We start from the raw sequence: 20130 nt of genomic DNA, 5'->3' as shown, positions 1-20130 counted from the left end.
CATGCAGTTACAAGGTAGCTCTAACATACTTAAATAAACTGTTTATACTTAAAATACGTAAAAATTTAAATTTGTGGTGTTTGCGTTTATGACTCTTAAACTGGTCAAACTGTGTAGGACTGGGCTGTACAGGTCAAAGCCAGACAGGTGGCAACCTTACCTGGTGGGCCATGGAGAGCCCAGTCCAAGATGGTTTGGCCAGATTAAGAGTCATAAAGACAAAAACTTACTTAATTATTTTTGTGCTTGGTTTTGGTAGGGCTGAAACCCGACGGGAGAAAACTTTCTGCCTGATTTTCTAAATTAGGAAAACCAGGCGGATTTTCCTAGGTTGATGCGTCGTAGCCCTCAACATCATTGCCCACACTGCAACATCATCTGCCTGCCCTGTGATGTCACTGGCCCACTGCCTGCCCAGACCATGAGGCAAGAAAAGGTGCCAACCCTACCACTAAGACTGTTACCTGGGCCCCTGCCAACCATGAGTTCCAGCTCCTACAAATGCCAGATTAGCAGCTTTGTCTAACTGTACCAGGACAACAAGTCAGTAAATCACCTTGTCCTGCTTCTAATCCAATCCCATATGGTTTAACCACATTAACCATATTTATTTCTGTATTTCCCCTTGATAGATGTAACACATTAATTGCTGGAAGAGTTAATTCGTCAATAATCATCATTCCTCCCTTGAGTTTAATACAACTAAATTCCCCTGGTCCGTATTAAGCGCAAGAGACAGTATTTATACCTCCTGGTCCAACCTTTGACTCCCAGTGTTATTTTGTTGAGCTGAAGCTGATCACATACTTTGTGTCACCCAGATCTATAGTAAGTACAACTCCTTACAACTTTATTATAGAAGTAAATTGTGTCATAGTTGATGTTTATTTTAGGCCGACAACAGCAGGAGTGACAGGATTGTACAAATAATATAAGTTTACCAGGGACATGGTATCATCAGCCCATAGATGTTTATCATTTTACCATCTACCTGTATAATGAAGTTTCAGAATGATTAATAATATTCGCAACTTATCAAGAAATTCCAATAACAGGATAATGATAAGGGACTGGACTGAAACCTGCAGAAATAAAACCATGTAATATTAGAGCTAATAAACACTCACATCCCTCTGCAATGATTGTGCTGTTGTTCTACCTGTAGCAGTGATTGTTATATTCCTGCATTGGGGATTTGCAGCCAGTCCCTGCATTATAATGAGTGTGGATGATATGTTGGAAATAATCTGCTTTGCTTTGTATTCTGTCTAAACGTTTGTTCATTTATCATATTTATTTCAAATACACATCCCAAAGCCTATTGATAAAGTCGATTATCACTATGAGAAACTTGCTTATAAAGAGAAATGAAGGAGAAGCAAATTATGACATTGATTTCCAGTGTCACATAAAGGTATTATAATGGGAATGCTAATGTAATCTATTCAGTATAGATTATGTTTCTAAATATTGAGTCTGAGTTTTGATGGGTGAATTTGCGCCGTTTCGCCGAAAAGTTTGCGAATTTCCAGCGAAATTCGCAAAACGGTGAAAAATTCGGTGAATCGCGCAAATTCGCTGCGAATTCGCGCCTGGCGAATAGATTTGCCCATCACTAAGTCTGAGTGATTTAAATACAGTTGCTCAAATATACAGGTATGGGACCCGTTATTCAGAACGTTGGGAACCTCAGGTTTTCCAGACAATGGATCTGTACATAATTTGGATCTTCGTAACTCCAAAAATTTGCTTCGCTCACAGCGCAACACTTCGCCAGGCATACATTCGCCAGGACAACGCTAATTCACAAAAATCCGAAATTGCATCCAGGGCTCAAGTTTCGCTGGCGTTCGCCAGCGAAACAAAGAGATTTGTGTCTGATTAAGAGAATGGAAGATATAAAAAAGGTTAGCTGAGGCAGAAAAATCAAATTAGCTTCTTAATACATGATGTTCATATACAGAAAAAAATGAGCTAGATGAGGTGTGAAATAGAACAGGTTCCAATCCTATTGTTGAGCCAATACAACATAATACAGGTAGGGGATCCATTATCTGGAAACAGGTTATCCAGAAAGCTCAGAATTACAGGAAGGCCACATCCCATACACTCCATTTTATCTTATTGATTACAATTTTTTTAAGATTATTACCTTTTTATCTTTAATAATAAAACAGTACCATGTATGGTATCCAATTGATCCTAATAGTAGGTCAAACACGCCTGTTGGGTTTAATAAATGTTTCAATGATTTTTTATCTGAAGATTCAAATTATGGAAAGATCCATTTTGCGGAAAAACCCCAGGTTTGGAGCATTCTGGATAATAGGCCCCATTCCTGTTTATATAATCTTCACATCACATCACTGTTCCCTTTATACAATATATTTCTCAGCAATTGAACTTGTATTTAGGTTTTAAATTCTTGCTTCCAGTCTAGTGAAGAATGTTCAAGTATCTTTTCTTACAGCCGCACTTCGCCACACTTCGCCAGGCGTAGTTTCGCCACCGCTCCGCAAATTCACTAAAATCCGAAGTTGCGCACAGGGGTATCGTAAGGTTGCGAAGTTGCGCTAGCGTTGATTCGCTAAGTGAAGCGAAGTTACGCTAGCGAAGGTTAATTTGCATACGGCGCCAAATTCAAATTTCCATGGAGGAATACTTAGAATCATTACAAATGGCTAGAAAACCTTCAAAACATCAAATAAAATTGTTATTTTGCCTTACACATGTGCCCACTGTCTAGGTAAGTTGCCATGAGTCAGGAAATATAGGGGGGAAGGAGGGGAGCCCCAAAAAAAATTTCGATCTTTTTCAGCCTATCACCCATAATGTAGAAAACACGCCAGCGTTTTTTGGGACTTAGAAAAATTTTTGACTTTTTTTGAAGCAATCCCTATCTACTCTATTGAGCTTCGTCTGGTCTGGGGTGGCGAAGGAAGTCTAGCGTAAAAGGTGGCGTAAAGAACAATGCGTATATTAGTGAATTTGAGTAGTTTCGTTTGTTGCGCAAATTCGCCAGGCGTAAGGGTGCGAAGTTACACTAGCGAAATTACGCCAGCATTCGTTAGTGAATTTGCGATGTACCGAAAATGCCAAACGCTAGCGAATTAACGCTAGCGTTCGGCGCTTCGGCGCTTAGTGAATTTGCCCCATAGTGCATTATTCCATAAAGTGTCCCTGGACAGCTTGCTCACTTATTTAAGCAGAGTAGCGCCATCTTCTGGGGAATTTGGCACATGTGCAGTTGGAGTATTCTGGTATTTGTATCAACACCGAAAATGTTCTGAAAATTGCCGAAGGGAAGAGGATCCAAAGAAGACAAAAGACCCAGAATATGGTGCCCATGAACTCCACTAGCATGCTGTCTAGGGGCATTTTCTAGAATAATGCACTATGAGAGTAGGAAGCAGGGAGGGGGGACTAGATTCTAGGGTAATAGAGGGCTTTTTTATTGGGGGAGGTTTTAGTTCTCCTTTAAAGTAACAGTAACACCAAAAAATATAAGTGTTTTAAAGTAATGCAAATATCATGTACTGTTGCCCTACACTGGTAAAACTGCTGTGCTTCAGAAACACTACTATAGTTTATATAAACAAGCTGCTGTGGAGCAATGGCAGAAATTGAAAAACGGCTATATGGCACAGGTTAAATAGTGGATAACAGATAACACCATTAGACAGACAGAGCTTATTTGCCATCTGCTGTGTAACCTGAGCCTTTTCTCCTTTGAATGACTGCCCCCATGGCTACACAGCAGCTTATTTATATAAACTATAGTAGTGTTTCGGAAGCAAACACAGCAGTTTTACCAGTGCAGGGCAACACTGTGTTATATTTTCATTACTTTAAAACACTTTTATTCTTTGACGTTACTGTTCCTTTAAGTTGAGTTGGAAGCTGAAGCTGTTTCCATGTAGGTGGAATCAATGACTTGGCGGCTTGTAAAATTAATTGTTAATGGGTATGAGATCACTATTTGATTCTTGGACATGCAGGACACTGGGAAAGTCCCATACATGGGTCAATAAGCTGCTTTTGAAAAGTTGAGGGCTACACATTCCGGCAAAATGTAATATGTGAACAGTATCAAAGAGGATGAGGTCTAAAGCAACTGGACTTGTTCAACTGAAACGTTTTCAAGAACATTCAGAAAGTCCAGTTGCTCAAGGCTTAATTCTGTTACATACTGTGTATCATGACCTGGATGAATGCAAATCTTCATAGATGTAATATGTGAACTAAATAATGACTATTCAGCTGTAATTTTTCTATTTATCTTACAGAAACTGTTTGGAAGCCTGATGGATAAAGTCAATAACACGGCAGTGGAAGAGTTTATTTTATTGGCTTTTTCAGATTTAAATCAGCTGCAGATTCCTCTGTTCTTTGTCGTTTTGTTTGTCTACATCATCTGTATGTTTGGCAACTTTGTCATTATTATTCTAGTTATAGCGGAACCTTCCCTTCATACCCCGATGTACCTTTTTATTTGTGAATTAGCTGTGCTGGAAATAATGTTTGTGTCTTGCATTGTCCCTAATCTTCTGGCTAACCTCATTGCAGATAAGAAGAGCATATCCTTCAGTGGATGTTTCATACAGTTGTTTGCCAATACTGCCCTGGGAACTGCAGAATGTTACCTTCTTGCAGTCATGGCTTTTGACAGAGACCTGGCTATTAACAAGCCCCTGCATTATTCTGCTATTATGACCCAGGAGTTATGTGTGCAGCTTATACTTCTACCATGGATTGTTGGAATTATTACAGTATCAATTTCCACAGTCTTCACAGCTAAATTGGAATTCTGTGGGACTAATGAAATCAATCATTTCATTTGTGATTATTATCCTCTGCAGTCCCTGGCTTGCTCCAATACATTTATCACTCAAGTGGTCACAAATTTTGGGGCCTTTGTTGCAGCTGTAGTCCCATTCACAGTAACTGTCGGACTCTATACCCATGTTATTATTGTCATTTTGAAGATTAACAGTGCTGAATCTAAACAGAAAGCCTATTCCACCCTCTCTTCCCATCTCACTGTAGCAGGTTTGTTTTATATCACAGCTATAGTTGTGTATATTGTGCCAAAGGGAACCCATTATAACAAGTTCCTTGCCCTTATTTACACTGTCATTACTCCTCTTTTGAATCCCTTCATTTATGCATTCAGAAACAAAGATATAAAGAAAACTTTAATAAAATCAAGGAGGCTAAAGCTTTGCCAAGGATCATTCCAATATTAAAAGACAAAAAACACTATATAATTAGAGACAATTAAAGGCCCATTTTTAAAGGTTGAATTTTAGTGGTATTAGATCTTTTTGAAACCATGATTACATTTTATTTCTCTAAAACCACCACTGCAATGAAAATGTAGCAAAAGATCCAAATATAAAAAATTCAAACAGAAAAAAAGTGCTGAATTACAAGCTAAAATTTTTTCAGAAAACCTCTAAAAATTTGAACGGCTAAAAAAAAATTTCCAGTAGGATCAGCGCATCTCCCATTGACATTTATGGGACCTTGGCTGCTTTAAAGAGAAATAAAGCTTAAAAAATAAGTAGCTAGAAATGTTGTACATTATGTTTTGTGCTTCTGTACCAGACCAAGGCCAAATTTCATGTTTTAAAACCAGAAATTTGCCTTTTTAAGTTACAAGGAGTGACATTTATCTAGTATAGGTCAATCTAAAAACAACTGGACTTGCTGAGTAATCAATGAAGACGTTTCACTACTCATCTGAGCAGCTTCTTCAGTTCAACTGACTGGTGTGGGAAATTCTCGGCATATAAACTCTTCCACTAATCCAATCACAATGGTACATTGTAACTCTTCAAAGAGGTGACATCTGAAGAAACTCACAGAGGTGTTGATTCTGTGTAGTTACTGTGATAGGATTATCCAATGTGTCATGCAACTCCTAGATACAGGTGTTACTTGTGAGAGTTGCATGAATGGATGTGTGAAGTGTTCTGAATCCGCCGGGGTACAGAAGTTAGAACAGCATTGTATGTAGCAGACAGGTGGTGTCGAAGGCCCCCGCCTCTGTTCAGGGATGGTTTCTCCACCTTGACATGAATCGCCTCTTTCACGCCTCGCTCAAACCAGCGGTCTTCTTTATCCAAGATTTGGACCTTGCTGTCTTCAAATGAGTGTCCCTTAAGTGTAGAAAGACAGCTGAGTCTTGCCCTGTAGAGTTCTCCCTCCTGTGCTGAGCCATTCGCTTGGTGAGCAGTTGTTTTGTCTCCCCAATGTATAGATCTGTGCACTCCTCGCTACACTGGACTCCGTATACCAAATTGCTTTGTTTTTCTTTTGGTGTTTGATCCTTTGGGTGTACCAGTTTTTGTCTCAGTGTGTTGCTAGGTTTGAAAAACACAGGGACATGGTGTTTGTTGAAAATCCTCCTGAGTTTCTCTGACACTCCAGCTACATATGGGATGACTATGTTTCGCCTACTATGTGTCTCCGGGCGGTTATTTCTATTGGTGTTCCTGTTGGGCTTGGTTGCTGCTGTTTTGACAAAGGCCCATTCTGGGTAGCCACACGCTTTCAAAGCTCCTCTGAGATGTTTTTGCTCTTTGTCTTTGGACTCTGTATCAGTTGCCACACATTCCGCCTGGTGGTGCAGGGTTCGAATGACACCCAGTTTGTGTTCCAGTGGATGGTGGGAATCAAACAACAGATATTGATCCGTATGAGTGGGTTTCCTGTATACTTCCGTCTTCAAGTTACCCCCTTCTTGGATACAGATCAAACAGTCCAAAAAAGCAAGTTTGTTCTCGTGGACATCTTCCCTTGTGAATTTGATGTTATTGTCCACTGAGTTAATGTGTTCTGTAAAGGCCGCCACTTCATTGGATCTGATTTTAACCCAAGTATCATCCGCATACCTGAACCAGTGAGTCGGTGTAGTTCCCTGGAATGTAAGTAAGGCCCTCCTTTCCACTTCCTCCATGTACAAGTTTGCTACAATGGGAGAGACTGGAGAAGCCATTGCACAGCCATGTTTCTGTCTATAAAAAAGGTTCTTGTACTTGAAGTATGTGGTGTTAAGGCACAAATCTAGCAACAAACAAACTTGGTTGGGACTGAGCTTCGTTCTGCTGCTGAGGGTGTTATCATGTTGCAGTCAATTTCTTACAGTCTCAATTGCCTCTGTAGTAGGTATACATGTGAACAATGAAGTGACATCATATGACACCATTGTTTCTTCTGCCTCTAGTGTAACGCAGTGAATCTTGGTTACAAACTCTTTGGCATTCTGGATATGATGCACTGTATTGCCTACCAACGGGGCTAAGATGTTAGCCAAGAATTTTGCAATGCTGCTGACAATGGGTCTTAGTGGGGCTCCTTCTTTGTGGAGTCTTTAGGGAGTCCGTATAAGCATGGTGTGGCTTCCCTGGGATACAGACGGTGGTATAAAATTCGATCAATGACTTTCTCCTTTTCAAGTTGTTGTAGGCAACCGATCACCTTTTTCTTGTAACCACTGGTTGGGTCTTTCCCTAAGGGTTCATATGTATTGCTATCACTGAGCAGAGTGGTTATCTTGCAGTCATAGTCAGTTGTGTTGAGCACAACTGTGCATCGCCCTTTATCTGCTGGCAGGATAGTGATGTTCGGGTCCTTACTCAGAGAGCTGAGTGCTCTCCTCTCTTCTGTAGTAAGGTTAGAGGGAGGTGTTCTGGCACTTGACAAAGCAACTGACACTTTTAGCCGGAGTTGTTCTGCTTCTTCCTTTTTCAAGTTATTATTTTTGATAGCAGATTCTGTGGCTGTAATGAGTTCAACTACTGGTATGCGTTGTGGTGTCACTGCATAGTTTAACCCCTTGGCTAACACATCCTTTTCAGGCTGGGTTAGTACCCTATCTGATAGGTTCCTAACCCAAGTGTCTTTGGTGTTCTTTGGTGTCTCATCTTTCTGCCTCCAGGTTAATTCTTCCCGGCGGATTCAGAACACTTCACACATCCATTCATGCAACTCTCACAAGTAACACCTGTATCTAGGAGTTGCATGACACATTGGATAATCCTATCACAACTACACAGAATCAACACCTCTGTGAGTTTCTTCAGATGTCACCTCTTTGAAGAGTTACAATGTGCCATTGTAAATGGATTAGTGGAAGAGTTTATATGCCGAGAACTTCCCACACCAGTCAGTTGAACTCAAGAAGCTGCTCGGATGAGTAGTGAAACGTCTTCATTGATTACTCAGCAAGTCCAGTTGTTTTTAGATTGACCTATACTAGATATACTATGACCTGGATGAATGAAAATCTTCATAGTCAAGGAGTGACATTCTGCCTCCCCTTGTAACCTGTTTGGCACTGTCGCTGTGCCTCACTGGCACTGTGTTCATGATTAATGGAGAACTAAACTTAACTAATGAAGTAGCTAGAAATCTTGCAAATGTTTTGGGCTTCTGTACCAGCCCAAGGCAACCACAGGCATTTAGCAGTAAAGATCTGTGTCTCCAAAGATGCCCCAGTAGCTCCCCATCTTCTTTTCTGCTGATTCACTGCACATGCTCTGTGCTGCTGTCACTTACTGAGCTTAGGGACCCACTCACAATGTACAGTACACATAGAATAGAAATGTCAAAATATAAGGCTGATTAGTAATTATTATAGATAATTACTACATGGCAGCACAGAGACCAGTGCAATTAGCATCAGAATTTAATAATCAGCCCTGTAGCATCAGCTTATATTACAGGGGAAGCTCATTTTCTGCTGGATAATTAGTGACGAGCCCTAAGCTTAGCTTCTCAACAGCTGCTCAGAGCCCACTGAGCATGTGAGTGTCACAGACACTTTCCAAGATGGTGACCCCCTGTGACAAGTTTGAAGTCCTGGATCATTGCTGCTATTGACAAGCTGAAACTTTAGGCTGGTGCAATAAGTTCAGTAAATGAAATATGGTATTTTTAGCCACATTTTTTAGGGTTTAGTTCTTCTTTAACTTGAAGAAGTTTTGTATTACAGTTTTTTAGAGTTTTAGAGAAATTAAAAAAAAAAACTTGAATTATTAGAGCAAAAATACAAATTATGAAAAAATGGAAATCCCAATGTTAGTAAATAGGCCGAAATGTAATCTCATCTGACTAAATAGATGTTCCCTACATCCACTCAGTAGAGAAAGAGAGTCCAAGAACAAATTCAGCAATTGGTAAACATGTGCTATTTACTGTACCCTAATTTCATTCTGGCACTGTGATGCCAACTGTAGCATGCGGTGTGCCGTTGACATTTTTGGATAATACTTTGCTGACCTGCTTCACAATATAAGGACTTAGCTGCTTTCATTTGATTTTAAGATAGGATATTCAAGAAAACCAAAGTTATCGAAAATGATAACAGTAAAATATTTATTTTGGTAGACAACTCCTTGTAATATTTCATAATCAGAATACATGCCCTGGTGTCATCAAAATAAATTGTATTAATAAATCAAGTTTTTACTTTATTACTGTGTTTTCAATCAAGTCTCCTATCAATTAAGTTTAAATATTCTAATTTACTCTAAAAACAACTGGATGTTGGGTCATTTTACTAACTAATTTACTTATGTTCTCAAACAAGAAGTGTCAGAGTCTGCACCCTAAATCCGAACCAATGCTAAGCACACTGTTCCCGGCTCTTGCTTCTGCCTTTAACAGCCGCCTTTCACTTCGGGAGGAGCCCTCGGCTAATCGGATGCCGCCAGGTTTTATTAAGAGAGGTGCCAAGCGAAGGGTTCTAGACGAGCAAAGGGGCACGACATTAAAGCAAAGTCTTTGGGCAGAAGGTCACAGTACAAGGTGTAGACAGAAAGCATAGTCCAAATCAGGCTGGGTCGGTGCAGGCAGAGTACAAGCAGAGTCAGACAGGCAAAGGTCAAACCGAGAGATCAATCAGAAGGGATATGGATACAGAAGAGTCGGTTACCAGGCAGGATTAGGATTACAGAAGTCAGTATCGTCAGCAGCAGGCAGGGGTCACAACAGGGTATCAGATAACAGGAAAACCAAACAGGTAGTGCACTCAGGAACTTACAAGAAGAAACCTATAACGGACAATGAACTACAGCCCAAATGCGCCTTTTAAACATTTTAAATTTCCCGCTGACGTAACCACGTCGCGCGCGCCCTAAGTAATTCTGGAAGAAGAGGAAGTACCTCGAGGCGGGTGTCCCCTGCCGACCCCCTCCCACTAGACAACCACGGTAAGTTGTTACAAGAAGCTTTTGATCACGCCCACAGTTCAGTCTTATACTTCCCCCTGATTATATATATTACTTCATAAAAGGGCTCAGAAAATATTCACTGATACTAAAAATAATGGTGATGAAACTGAAGGATAGAGGTGGGTGTAGGACTGATGATACAAGGTCAGGGGATTATATTTTTAGTTCAGAACAATTAAGCTTTACGGTAGATTCCCTTTAAAAGATAATCCATGTATGAGACATCATCTGATATGAGATGAGGTGAAGATGGGAGTAGGATATATCCTTATTTGAGATGGATCTGGAAATTTTTGTGGATAACAAGGTGTATAATTCTAGGCAGCGTCATTCATTGGCTACTAAAGCAAATAAAGTTCTGTCTTGCATTAAAAAGGCATTACCTCAAGCATAAAAACATATTTTGCCTCCTTATAGGTCCCTGGTAAGGCCTTAACTTGAGTATGCAGTGCAGTTTGGGCTCCAGTCCTTTTTACCATTGAGTTAACTTTTAGTATGAAGTAGAGAGTGATAGTCTTAGACAACTTGCATTTGGTCATCGTTTTTTATTATTTGAGGTTTTTGAGTTATTTAGCAAATTGTTTTATCTGTATCTCTTTCTACACTGTGGTCTATAAGACATGAATGATATAAGACAGCTGAGTTGTTGTTGTTGATCAAGGTAGTTTCTGTAAAAAGATAATAAAACCTTCCTATACTTGACATTTACCATTATCTGTGTACTGTGTTTGATAAAGCTGCTCATTCCATATTTGGGAGATCCTGAGAAGCTAATGTCACCCCAAAAAGTAATTACCCAGGTACTCAGGTTGGATCTTCTGAAGACAGACAGTTTGTTAGATAGATTGCTTGGAGGATTTGGAGATGACACAAATGATTCAGTACACTGGTCACCAAGTTAGCCAAAAAAGGTCCTTATGAATATTGCCAAACTAATTTTTTTCTGCTAAATACTTGGCATATATATAGTGTTGGCCAGGGTGTCACAAACTGAACCCTACAAAATCCACTCACAGACTTATTCCTCACTCAGCTGTAATACCAGATAACAACACAAAACATGCTTTTGTACGGCATTGGGCACATTTTATTTTGGACACCAAAGGCAAGGAAAACCATAACCTAACCCATAAAACTATGTGGCAGGTGAGAGGGGCCCATCTCGTAGAACATTAAAAAATGTAAATGTATTTTTGTGCAAGGAGAGATCAAGGTAGTATTCTTATGCAAATACTTTTCTGCTTGACTGCAAAAATAGAAAATGCTGGTTCCTTTGTCCCAATATCAGACAATCCCACTCATACAGATTATGCCATTTAATGTTCATATGATTAATGACTCCTGGAAGCTTATGTATGTTGTGTGGATTTAAAGCATGAGGCAAATATATTCAATTATGTCTAAATAGTACAAAAAACAAATACTTATGTTTCCCCAGTTGTCATCTGTTTGTTTTCATTAAAGCCATGTCTGCACCACAAGCCAACATTTTGCATATTGCAACTGAAATTCAGAGTTGTTGCAAAACAGGACCCTCCTTTGATCATCCAGCACCGCCAAACTCCCCCAATGACTGTTTCATCAACAACATGACTTTTTCAAAAGGTAGTTTTAGGTTGATTCAACCTCAAGATTAAGATGTGATGACCCTGAAGTGGCAGTGGTTATTGCAACATCTACACATCAAGAAATCCTTACCTGTACCCTTACATAGAAAGAAAAAATTGCTAATCAAGCTATGGAATCATTCTACATTAAGTACACTTCTTGACCTTATCCAATGCTTTCACCCATTGAAGCTTATGTCATGCAAAACAAGAAATATGTGGAAAACAAAACACTTTGGAGCTAAGCTGAAACCTTTAGGTGTCTATTTATCATGCTGTTTTAAAAAAATGGAGTAAAACATCTTTGCTATTGTTTTCTACCTAATTGCTGATTGGTTGCTCTGGACAACATCACTGGTAATGCTTCACTCCACTTTTTACACAGCATGATAAATGCAGTCCCTTAGTCCCCCATGTCCCTTAGTATATACACAATGTCCCAACATTCCGAACATTTGAATTCAGCTTTGACTGCAATTCAAGTTTTTTTTTGCACCAAAAAACTACAAACTCAAATTTTTGAGATTTATTGAGTGCAAAAAACTTTACTATAAAAATGTGGCATCTAGGAGCTGGGAATTGAATAGAGTTGTATTGGCAAAATTCCAAAAAATTTTCAACACAAGTTTTTGAGAATAATTCAAACTTTGACAGGTTCATTGAAAATTCTGGGTAGAATCTGATTTTACTGCACAGTTTTTTCAAAACATTTTTATATGATCAGTATTTTTAGTTTGAGTTTAAATTTGAGTTTGAATTAGGCAAAAGAAAAACCTAAAATAGGTCTGATCATGTTTTGAACAAAACACTTCTTCAAGTATTCAAAATGAAAGTCTTCAAGAGACTGTGATTGGAAAGGCAAATTTGAAAAATTCTAGCCTTGAAGTGCCTTAAATAGTTAATAGTTAAAATGAACTCAGCAATCATCAATTGTTTATTAAGTGATCTACGTTATAAAGAAAAATCAAGTGCCCAAAGTTATTCAGAAAACCCAAAGGCTTTTGGTAGTAATGTCTTTTTTTAAAGAAACAACTTCACTCCAACACTCCAATATTCGTTTACCTCTTGTGGAATAAGACTTTTTCTTTTTTGATCCATTTTTATTCTTGTTACATCACCTAATCTTCTGAATCACTTCAAATGAATCACTTGGAAAGTTAAAAACTGGATGATACCTAGCTAAAAATCACCCAGCTAATAACAGAATTAAAAACACATGAGGACAATAAATGCATTGACTCTGTAGTGGTCATTGCCCCAACGGCCTGAATTTACCATTGTTGTGATCCGATCATTTGGCCTGAGGGCCTCAATGTGGGCATATTGTATGTCCAGGTTAAGTCAGTTGGGTTATTTGTAAATGGCTGTCTGGCTGGACTACTATTGAGAAAGTAAAGGAACACAGTAGCAGAACATTTACTGCAGAATATATAGTATTACATAGAAACGTTGGAATGGAATTTAGTGCACTGTATTTCAGGCAGATGGAAATGAGGGTTAGCCTCTTTAACCATCCTCAACCCCTCTGGGTGAGGGATAACTCCCAGCAACTCCTTGCCAAACGAACATGCGCCTCTTGATCTTAGTTTGGACCCTCGTGGATATAGTGGAGGAAATGTGAAGTTGAACTAGAATTCTCAGAGCGCAGTAATAATTTGGGTACCAGTGGTTCTTAAACAGTTAACAGGAACTTTATTAAGTAACATTTAATGGATAGTGATGCCATGCTATCCTTTAATGTACTTATGCAGCGACTTGTTTTAATGTTTGCTGTAAATAACAGCAAAAACAGAAATAATACACTCACTCTTATGGGGCTCAAATAAGAAAGAACACATCAAGTCAAATGAATATAAAGGTGGCTAGATGTAGAGACACTCACATTGGATGCCATCCAGGCACAGTCTTCCCTGGCACTAGGCCATTGGAGCATTGAGTTGCCCTTGCTCACTAATTTTGTCTGTCTTATACCCCTGGGGTGTACTTTGACAGGGTCTCACTATTTTTCATTCATGGGATCCTGGTGTCCTGTCTAAGTCCAGAATAAGAGGCCTAGTTCAGCCTCTGGATTTCCAGCACTTCTACTTACTCCTCAGGCAGAAACAAAAGCCAAGCTCATGTTGATCCCATCCTTTTAATCTTATAGGGAATGGGACATCCCATATTATCACAGATCTACACAGAACTATGGAGAAACACCTCCTTCCCATGAGCCAGGGTCACTCCTAACTTACATTCTGTCAGACACAAAAAGATTAACTACGGTATATTATATTCCTGCATATACATGCACTTACAAGGTAGCTCTAACATACTTAAATAGACTATTTATACTTTGTAAAAATTTTAATTTGTGGTGTTTGCCTTTATGACTGTTAAGCTGGCCAAACTGTGTTGGACTGGGCTGTACAGGTCAAAGCCAAACAGGTGGCAACCTTACCTGGTGGGCCATGGAGAGCCCAGTCCAAAATGGTTTCCCAGATTGATGTGTCATAGGCCCACAACATCATTGCCCACACTGCAACATCATCTGCCTGCCCTGTGATGTCACTGGCCCACTGCCTGCCCAGACCATGAGGCAGGAACATGTGTCAACTCTACCACTAAGACTGTTACCTGGGCCCCTGCCAGCCATGAGTTTCAGCTCCTATAAATGCCAGATTAGCAGCTTTGTCTAACTGTACCAGGACAGCAAGTCATTAAATCACCTTTTCCTGCTTCTAATCCAATCCCATATGGTTTAACTACATTAACAATATTTATTTCTGTATTTCCCCTTGATAGATGTAACACATTAATTGCTGGAAGAGTTAATTCTTCAATAATCATCATTCCTCCCTTGAGTTTAATACGACTAAATTCCCCTGGTCTGTATTAAGCGCAAGAGACAGTATTTATACCTCCTGGTCCAACCTTTGACTCCCAGTGTTATTTTTTGAGCTGAAGCTGATCACATACTTTGGGTCACCCAGATCTATAGTAAGTACAACTCCTTACAACTTTATTATAGAAGTAAATTGTGTCATAGTTGATGTTTATTTTAGGCTGACAACAGTAGGAATGACAGGATTGTACAAATAATATAAGTTTACCAGGGACATGGTATCATCAGCCCATAGATGTTTATCATTTTACCATCTACCTGTATAATGAAGTTTCAGAATGATTAATAATATTCATAACTTATCAAGAAATTCCAATAACAGGATAATGATAAGGGACTGGACTGAAACCTGCAGAAATAAAACCATGTAATATTAGAGCTAATAAACACTCACATCCCTCTGCAATGATTGTGCTGTTGTTCTACCTGTAGCAGTGATTGTTATATTCCTGCATGAGGGATTTGCAGTCAGTCCCTGCCATTATAATGAGTGTGGATTGTATGTTGGAAATAATCTGCTTTGCTTTGTATTCTGTCTAAATGTTTGTTCATTTATCATATTTATTTCAAATACACATCCCAAAGCCTATTTATAAAGTTGATTATCACTATGAGAAACTTTCTTATAAAGCGAAATGAAGGAGAAGCAAATTATTACATTGATTTCCAGTGTCACATAATGGTATTATAATGGGAATGCTAATGTAATCTATTCAGTATAGATTATGTTTCTAAATATTGAGTCTGAGTAGTGATGGGTGAATTTGCGCCGTTTCGCAGAAAAATTAGCGAATTTCCCTCGAAATTCCCACCAAAAAAATTTGGTGAATCGCGCAAATTCGCTGCGAATTCGCGCCTGGCGAATAGATTTGCCCATCACTAAGTCTGAGTGATTTAAATACAGTTGCTCAAATATACAGGTATGGGACCCGTTATTCAGAACGTTGGGAACCTCAGGTTTTCCAGACAATGGATCTGTACATAATTTGGATCTTCATAACTCCAAAAATTCACTTCGCTCACAGCGCAACACTTCGCCAGGCATACATTCGCCAGGACAACGATAATTCACTAAAATTCGAAATTGTATCCAGGGCTCAAGTTTCGCTAGCGTTCGCCAGCAAAACAAAGAGATTTGTGTCTGATTAAGAGAAAGATATAAAAAAGGTTAGCTGTGGCAGAAAAATCAAATTAGCTTCTTAATACAAAAAATGAGCTAGATGAGGTGTGAAAGAGAACAGGTTCCAATCCTATTGTTGAGCCAATACAACATAATACAGGTAGGGGATCCATTATCTGGAAACAGGTTATCCAGAAAGCTCAGAATTACAGGAAGGCCGCATCCCATACACTCCATTTTATCTTAGTGATTACAATTTTTTTAAGATTATTACCTTTTTATCTGTAATAATAAAACAGTACCATGTATGTTATCCCAACTGTGATATAATTGATCCTAATAGTAGGTCAAACACGCCTGTTGGGTTTAACTAATGTTTCAATGATTTTTTTATCTGAAGATTCAAATTATGGAAAGATCCATTATGCGGAAAAACCTCAGGTCTGCAGCATTCTGGATAATAGGTCCCATTACTGTATATGTAGGGACAGATTTATCAACGGTCAAGGTGAATTTCGAGCTATCTTGTGTACTTTGCCTAGGGAATAGTCCAAATTCGATTCAAACTTGAAGATTTTTGAAAATTTGAATATCGAAATATATCATGTACTGTCTCTTCAAAAATATGACTTCGACCATTCCCATCTAAAACCTGATGAATTGCTGTTTTAGCCTATGGGGGACCTCCTAGAACCTATTTGGAGTCAATTGGTGGACTTTGAAAACTCAATTTTTTTGGGGGAAAAACTTCAAATCTTCAAATCGAATTTGATCGAATGTGCTGTATCTTCAATTCTTCAATTCACGCGATTCGAATTCGGCTAAATTCAGACCTATTCTATCGACAACTGACCTATTCGACCAAAAAGAAACTTTGGCTTAATTTTGGTTGGTCTATTTGAATTCGAATTTCCAAGTTTTTTCAAATCAAAATTCGACCCTTGATAAATATGCCCCATAATCATCACATCACTGTTTCCTTTATACAATACATTTCTCAGCAATTGAACTTGTATTTATAAGGTTTTAAATTCTTGTTTCCAGTCTAGTGACGAATGTTCAAGTATCTTTTCTTACAGGAATTTCCTCCAAAAGAAGAACTCAACTTCCCAATAAGAAAAGCCCCATCTACTACCATAGATAGTCCCCTCTTCTTGCTTCCTACCCACATAATGCATTATTCCATAAAGTGTCCCTGGACAGCATGCTCACTTATTTATGCAGAGTAGCATAGCGGAGCTCATGGGGGGCCATCTTTTGGGTCTTCGGTCTTCTTGGGTAAGGGAATGCTATATTTGGAACATGTGGGGGCAAATTCATCAAGGGTCGAATATCGAGGGTTAATAAACCCTCGATATTCGACTGGGAATGAAAATCCTTCGACTTCGAATTCGAAGGATTTTGCGCAAAGGATTTGCGCAAAGGATTTTAATCCAACGATCAAAGGATTATCCTTCTACCAAAAAAAGTTAGGCAAAAAAAGTTAGGCAAGCCTATGGGGACCTTCCCCATAGGCTAACATTGGGTTCGGTAGCTTTTAGGTGGCGAACTAGGGGGTCGAAGTTTTTTTTTAAAGAGACAGTACTTCGACTATCGAATGGTCGAATAGTCGAACGATTTTTAGTTCAAATCATTCGATTCGAAGTTGAAGTCGTAGTCGAAGGTCGAAGTAGCCCAAAAACACTTAGAAATTCAAAGTTTTTTTACTTCGAATCCTTGACTCGAGCTTGGTGAATGGGCCCCGTGCAGTTGTAGCAGTATTCAGTATTCATATCAACTGCACATGCACTGAAAATGTTCTGAAAATTGCCGAATTGAAGGGGCTCCGAAGAAGACCAAAAACCCACAATATGGCACCCATGAGCTGCACTGCCCGACTCTGCATAAATAAGTAAGCATGCTGTCTAGGGGCACTTTCTTGAATAATGCACTATGAGGGTAGGAAGCAGGGAGGGGGGCCATCTAGAGTAGTAGATGGGGCTATTTTTTATTGGGGAAGGGTTTAGTTCAGCTTTAAGTTGAGTTGGAAGCTGAAGCTGTTTTCATTTAGGTGAAATCAATGACTTGGCGGTTTGTAAAGTTATGATTGTTATTGGGTGGACATGCAGGACACTGGGAAAGTCCCATACATGGGTCAATCAGCTGCTTTTGAAAAGTTACACATTCCGGCAAAATGTAATATGTGAACAGTATCAAAGAGGATGAGGTCTAAAGCAACTGGACTTGCTCAACTGAAACGTTTTCAAGAACATTCAGAAAGTCCAGTTGCTCAAGGCTTAATTCTGTTACATACTGTGTATCATGACCTGGATGAATGCAAATCTTCATAGATGTAATATGTGAACTAAATAATGACTATTCAGCTGTAATTTTTCTATTTATCTTACAGAAACGGTTTGGAAGCCTGATGGATAAAGTCAATAACACGGCAGTGGAAGAGTTTATTTTATTGGCTTTTTCAGATTTATATCAGCTGCAGATTCCTCTGTTCTTTGTCGTTTTGTTTGTCTACATCATCTGTATGTTTGGCAACTTTGTCATTATTATTCTAGTTATAGCGGAACCTTCACTTCATACCCCGATGTACCTTTTTATTTGTGAATTAGCTGTGCTGGAAATAATGTATGTGACTTGCATTGTCCCTAATCTTTTAGCTAACCTCATTGCAGATAAGAAGAGCATATCCTTCAGTGGATGTTTCATACAGTTGTTTTGCTCTTGTACTTTGGGAACTGCAGAATGTTACCTTCTTGCAGTCATGACTTTTGACCGAGACCTGGCTATTAACAAGCCCCTGCATTATTCTGCTATTATGACCCAGGAGTTATGTGTGCAGCTTACACTTCTACCATGGATTGTTGGAATTATCATAGTATCTATTTCCACAGTCTTCACAGCTAATTTGGAATTCTGTGGGCCTAATGAAATCAATCATTTCATTTGTGATTATTATCCTCTGCAGTCCCTGGCTTGCCCCAATACATTTATCACTCAAGTGGTCACAAATTTTGGGGCCTTTTTTGCAGGTGTAGTCCCATTCACAGTAACTGTCGGACTCTATACCCATGTAATTATTGTCATTTTGAAGATTAAAAGTGCTGAATCTAAACAGAAAGCCTATTCCACCCTCTCTTCCCATCTCACTGTAGCAGGTTTGTATTATATCACAGCTATAGTTGTGTATGTTGTGCCAAAGGGAACCCAGTATAACAAGTTCCTTTCTCTTATTTATACTGTCATTACTCCTCTTTTGAATCCCTTCATTTATGCCTTCAGAAACAAAGATATAAAGAAAACTTTAATAAAATCAAGGAGGCTAAAGCTTTGCCAAGGATCGTTCCAATATTAAAAGATAAAAAACACTATATATTTAGAGACAATTAAAGGACCATTTTTAAAGGTCGAATTTTAGTGGTATTAGATCTTTTTGAAACCATGATTACATTTTATTTCTCTAAAACCACCACTGCCATGAAAATTTATTAAAAGATCCAAATAGAAAAAATAGAAACAGAAAAAAGTGCTGAATTACAAGCTAAAATTGTTTTTTAGAAAACCTCTAAAAATTTGAACGGCTACAAAAAAATTTCCAGTAGGATCAGCACATCTCCCATTGACATTTATGGGACCTTGGCTGCTTTAAAGAGAAATAAAGCTTAAAAAATAAGTAGCTAGAAAAGTTGTATATTATGTTTTGTGCTTCTGTACCAGCCCAAGGCATACACAGCCCTTTACCAGTAAAGATCTGTGTCTCCAAAGATGCCCCAGTAGCTCCCCATCTTCTTCTCTGCTGATTCACTGCACATGCTCTGTGCTGCTGTCACTTACTGAGCTTAGGGACCCACTCACAATATACAGTACACATAGAATAGAAATGTCACAATATAAGGCTGAATTAATAGTAATTAATACAGATAATTACTACATGGCAGCACAGAAACCAGTGCAATTAGCATCAGAATTTAATAATCAGCCCTGTAGCATCAGCTTATATTACAGGGGAAGCTCATTTTCTGCTGGATAATTAGTGACGAGCCCTAAGCTTAGCTTCTCAACAGCTGCTCAGAGCCCACTGAGCATGTGAGTGTCACAGACACTTTCCAAGATGGTGACCCCCTGTGACAAGTTTGAAGTCTTGGATCATTGCTGCTATTGACAAGCTGAAACTTTAGGCTGCTGCAATAAGGTCAGTAAATGAAATATGGTATTTTTAGACACATTTTTTAGGGTTTAGTTCTTCTTTAACTTGAAGAAGTTTTGTATTACAGTTTTTTAGAGTTT

The 20130-nt window shown here is 38.9% G+C and overlaps 2 protein-coding genes across 2 annotated transcripts; both read left to right on the top strand.

The window, feature by feature from the left end:
- The first annotated feature begins 1342 nt into the window (after nt 1-1342).
- Nucleotides 1343-5246, top strand: LOC121397328 (olfactory receptor 2G3-like). The gene is made up of 2 exons (XM_041573962.1): nt 1343-1414; nt 4287-5246. The coding sequence occupies exons 1-2, from the start codon at nt 1343-1345 to the stop codon at nt 5244-5246; spliced, it is 1032 nt and encodes a 343-aa protein (XP_041429896.1).
- Nucleotides 5247-15339: 10093 nt separating this feature from the next.
- LOC121397327 (olfactory receptor 10A3-like) lies at nt 15340-19198 on the top strand. Its single transcript, XM_041573961.1, has 2 exons — nt 15340-15411; nt 18239-19198. Exons 1-2 carry the CDS (start codon nt 15340-15342, stop codon nt 19196-19198), a joined length of 1032 nt encoding a protein of 343 aa, XP_041429895.1.
- Nucleotides 19199-20130: the final 932 nt, after the last annotated feature.

Source organism: Xenopus laevis, chromosome 8L, assembly GCF_017654675.1.
Source record: "Xenopus laevis strain J_2021 chromosome 8L, Xenopus_laevis_v10.1, whole genome shotgun sequence".
NCBI lineage: Eukaryota > Metazoa > Chordata > Amphibia > Anura > Pipidae > Xenopus > Xenopus laevis.
Note: the sequence above shows the minus strand (reverse complement) of the source record. Positions and strands in the feature narration are given on the sequence as shown.

Coding starts and splice junctions, on each gene's coding strand:
- LOC121397328 (XM_041573962.1), top strand. CDS start 1,343: ATGAGAAACTTGCTTATAAAGAGAAATGAAGGAGAAGCAAATTATGAC. Junction 1,415..4,286: donor ATTTCCAGTGTCACATAAAG/GTATTATAATGG, acceptor TTTATCTTACAG/AAACTGTTTGGAAGCCTGAT.
- LOC121397327 (XM_041573961.1), top strand. CDS start 15,340: ATGAGAAACTTTCTTATAAAGCGAAATGAAGGAGAAGCAAATTATTAC. Junction 15,412..18,238: donor ATTTCCAGTGTCACATAATG/GTATTATAATGG, acceptor TTTATCTTACAG/AAACGGTTTGGAAGCCTGAT.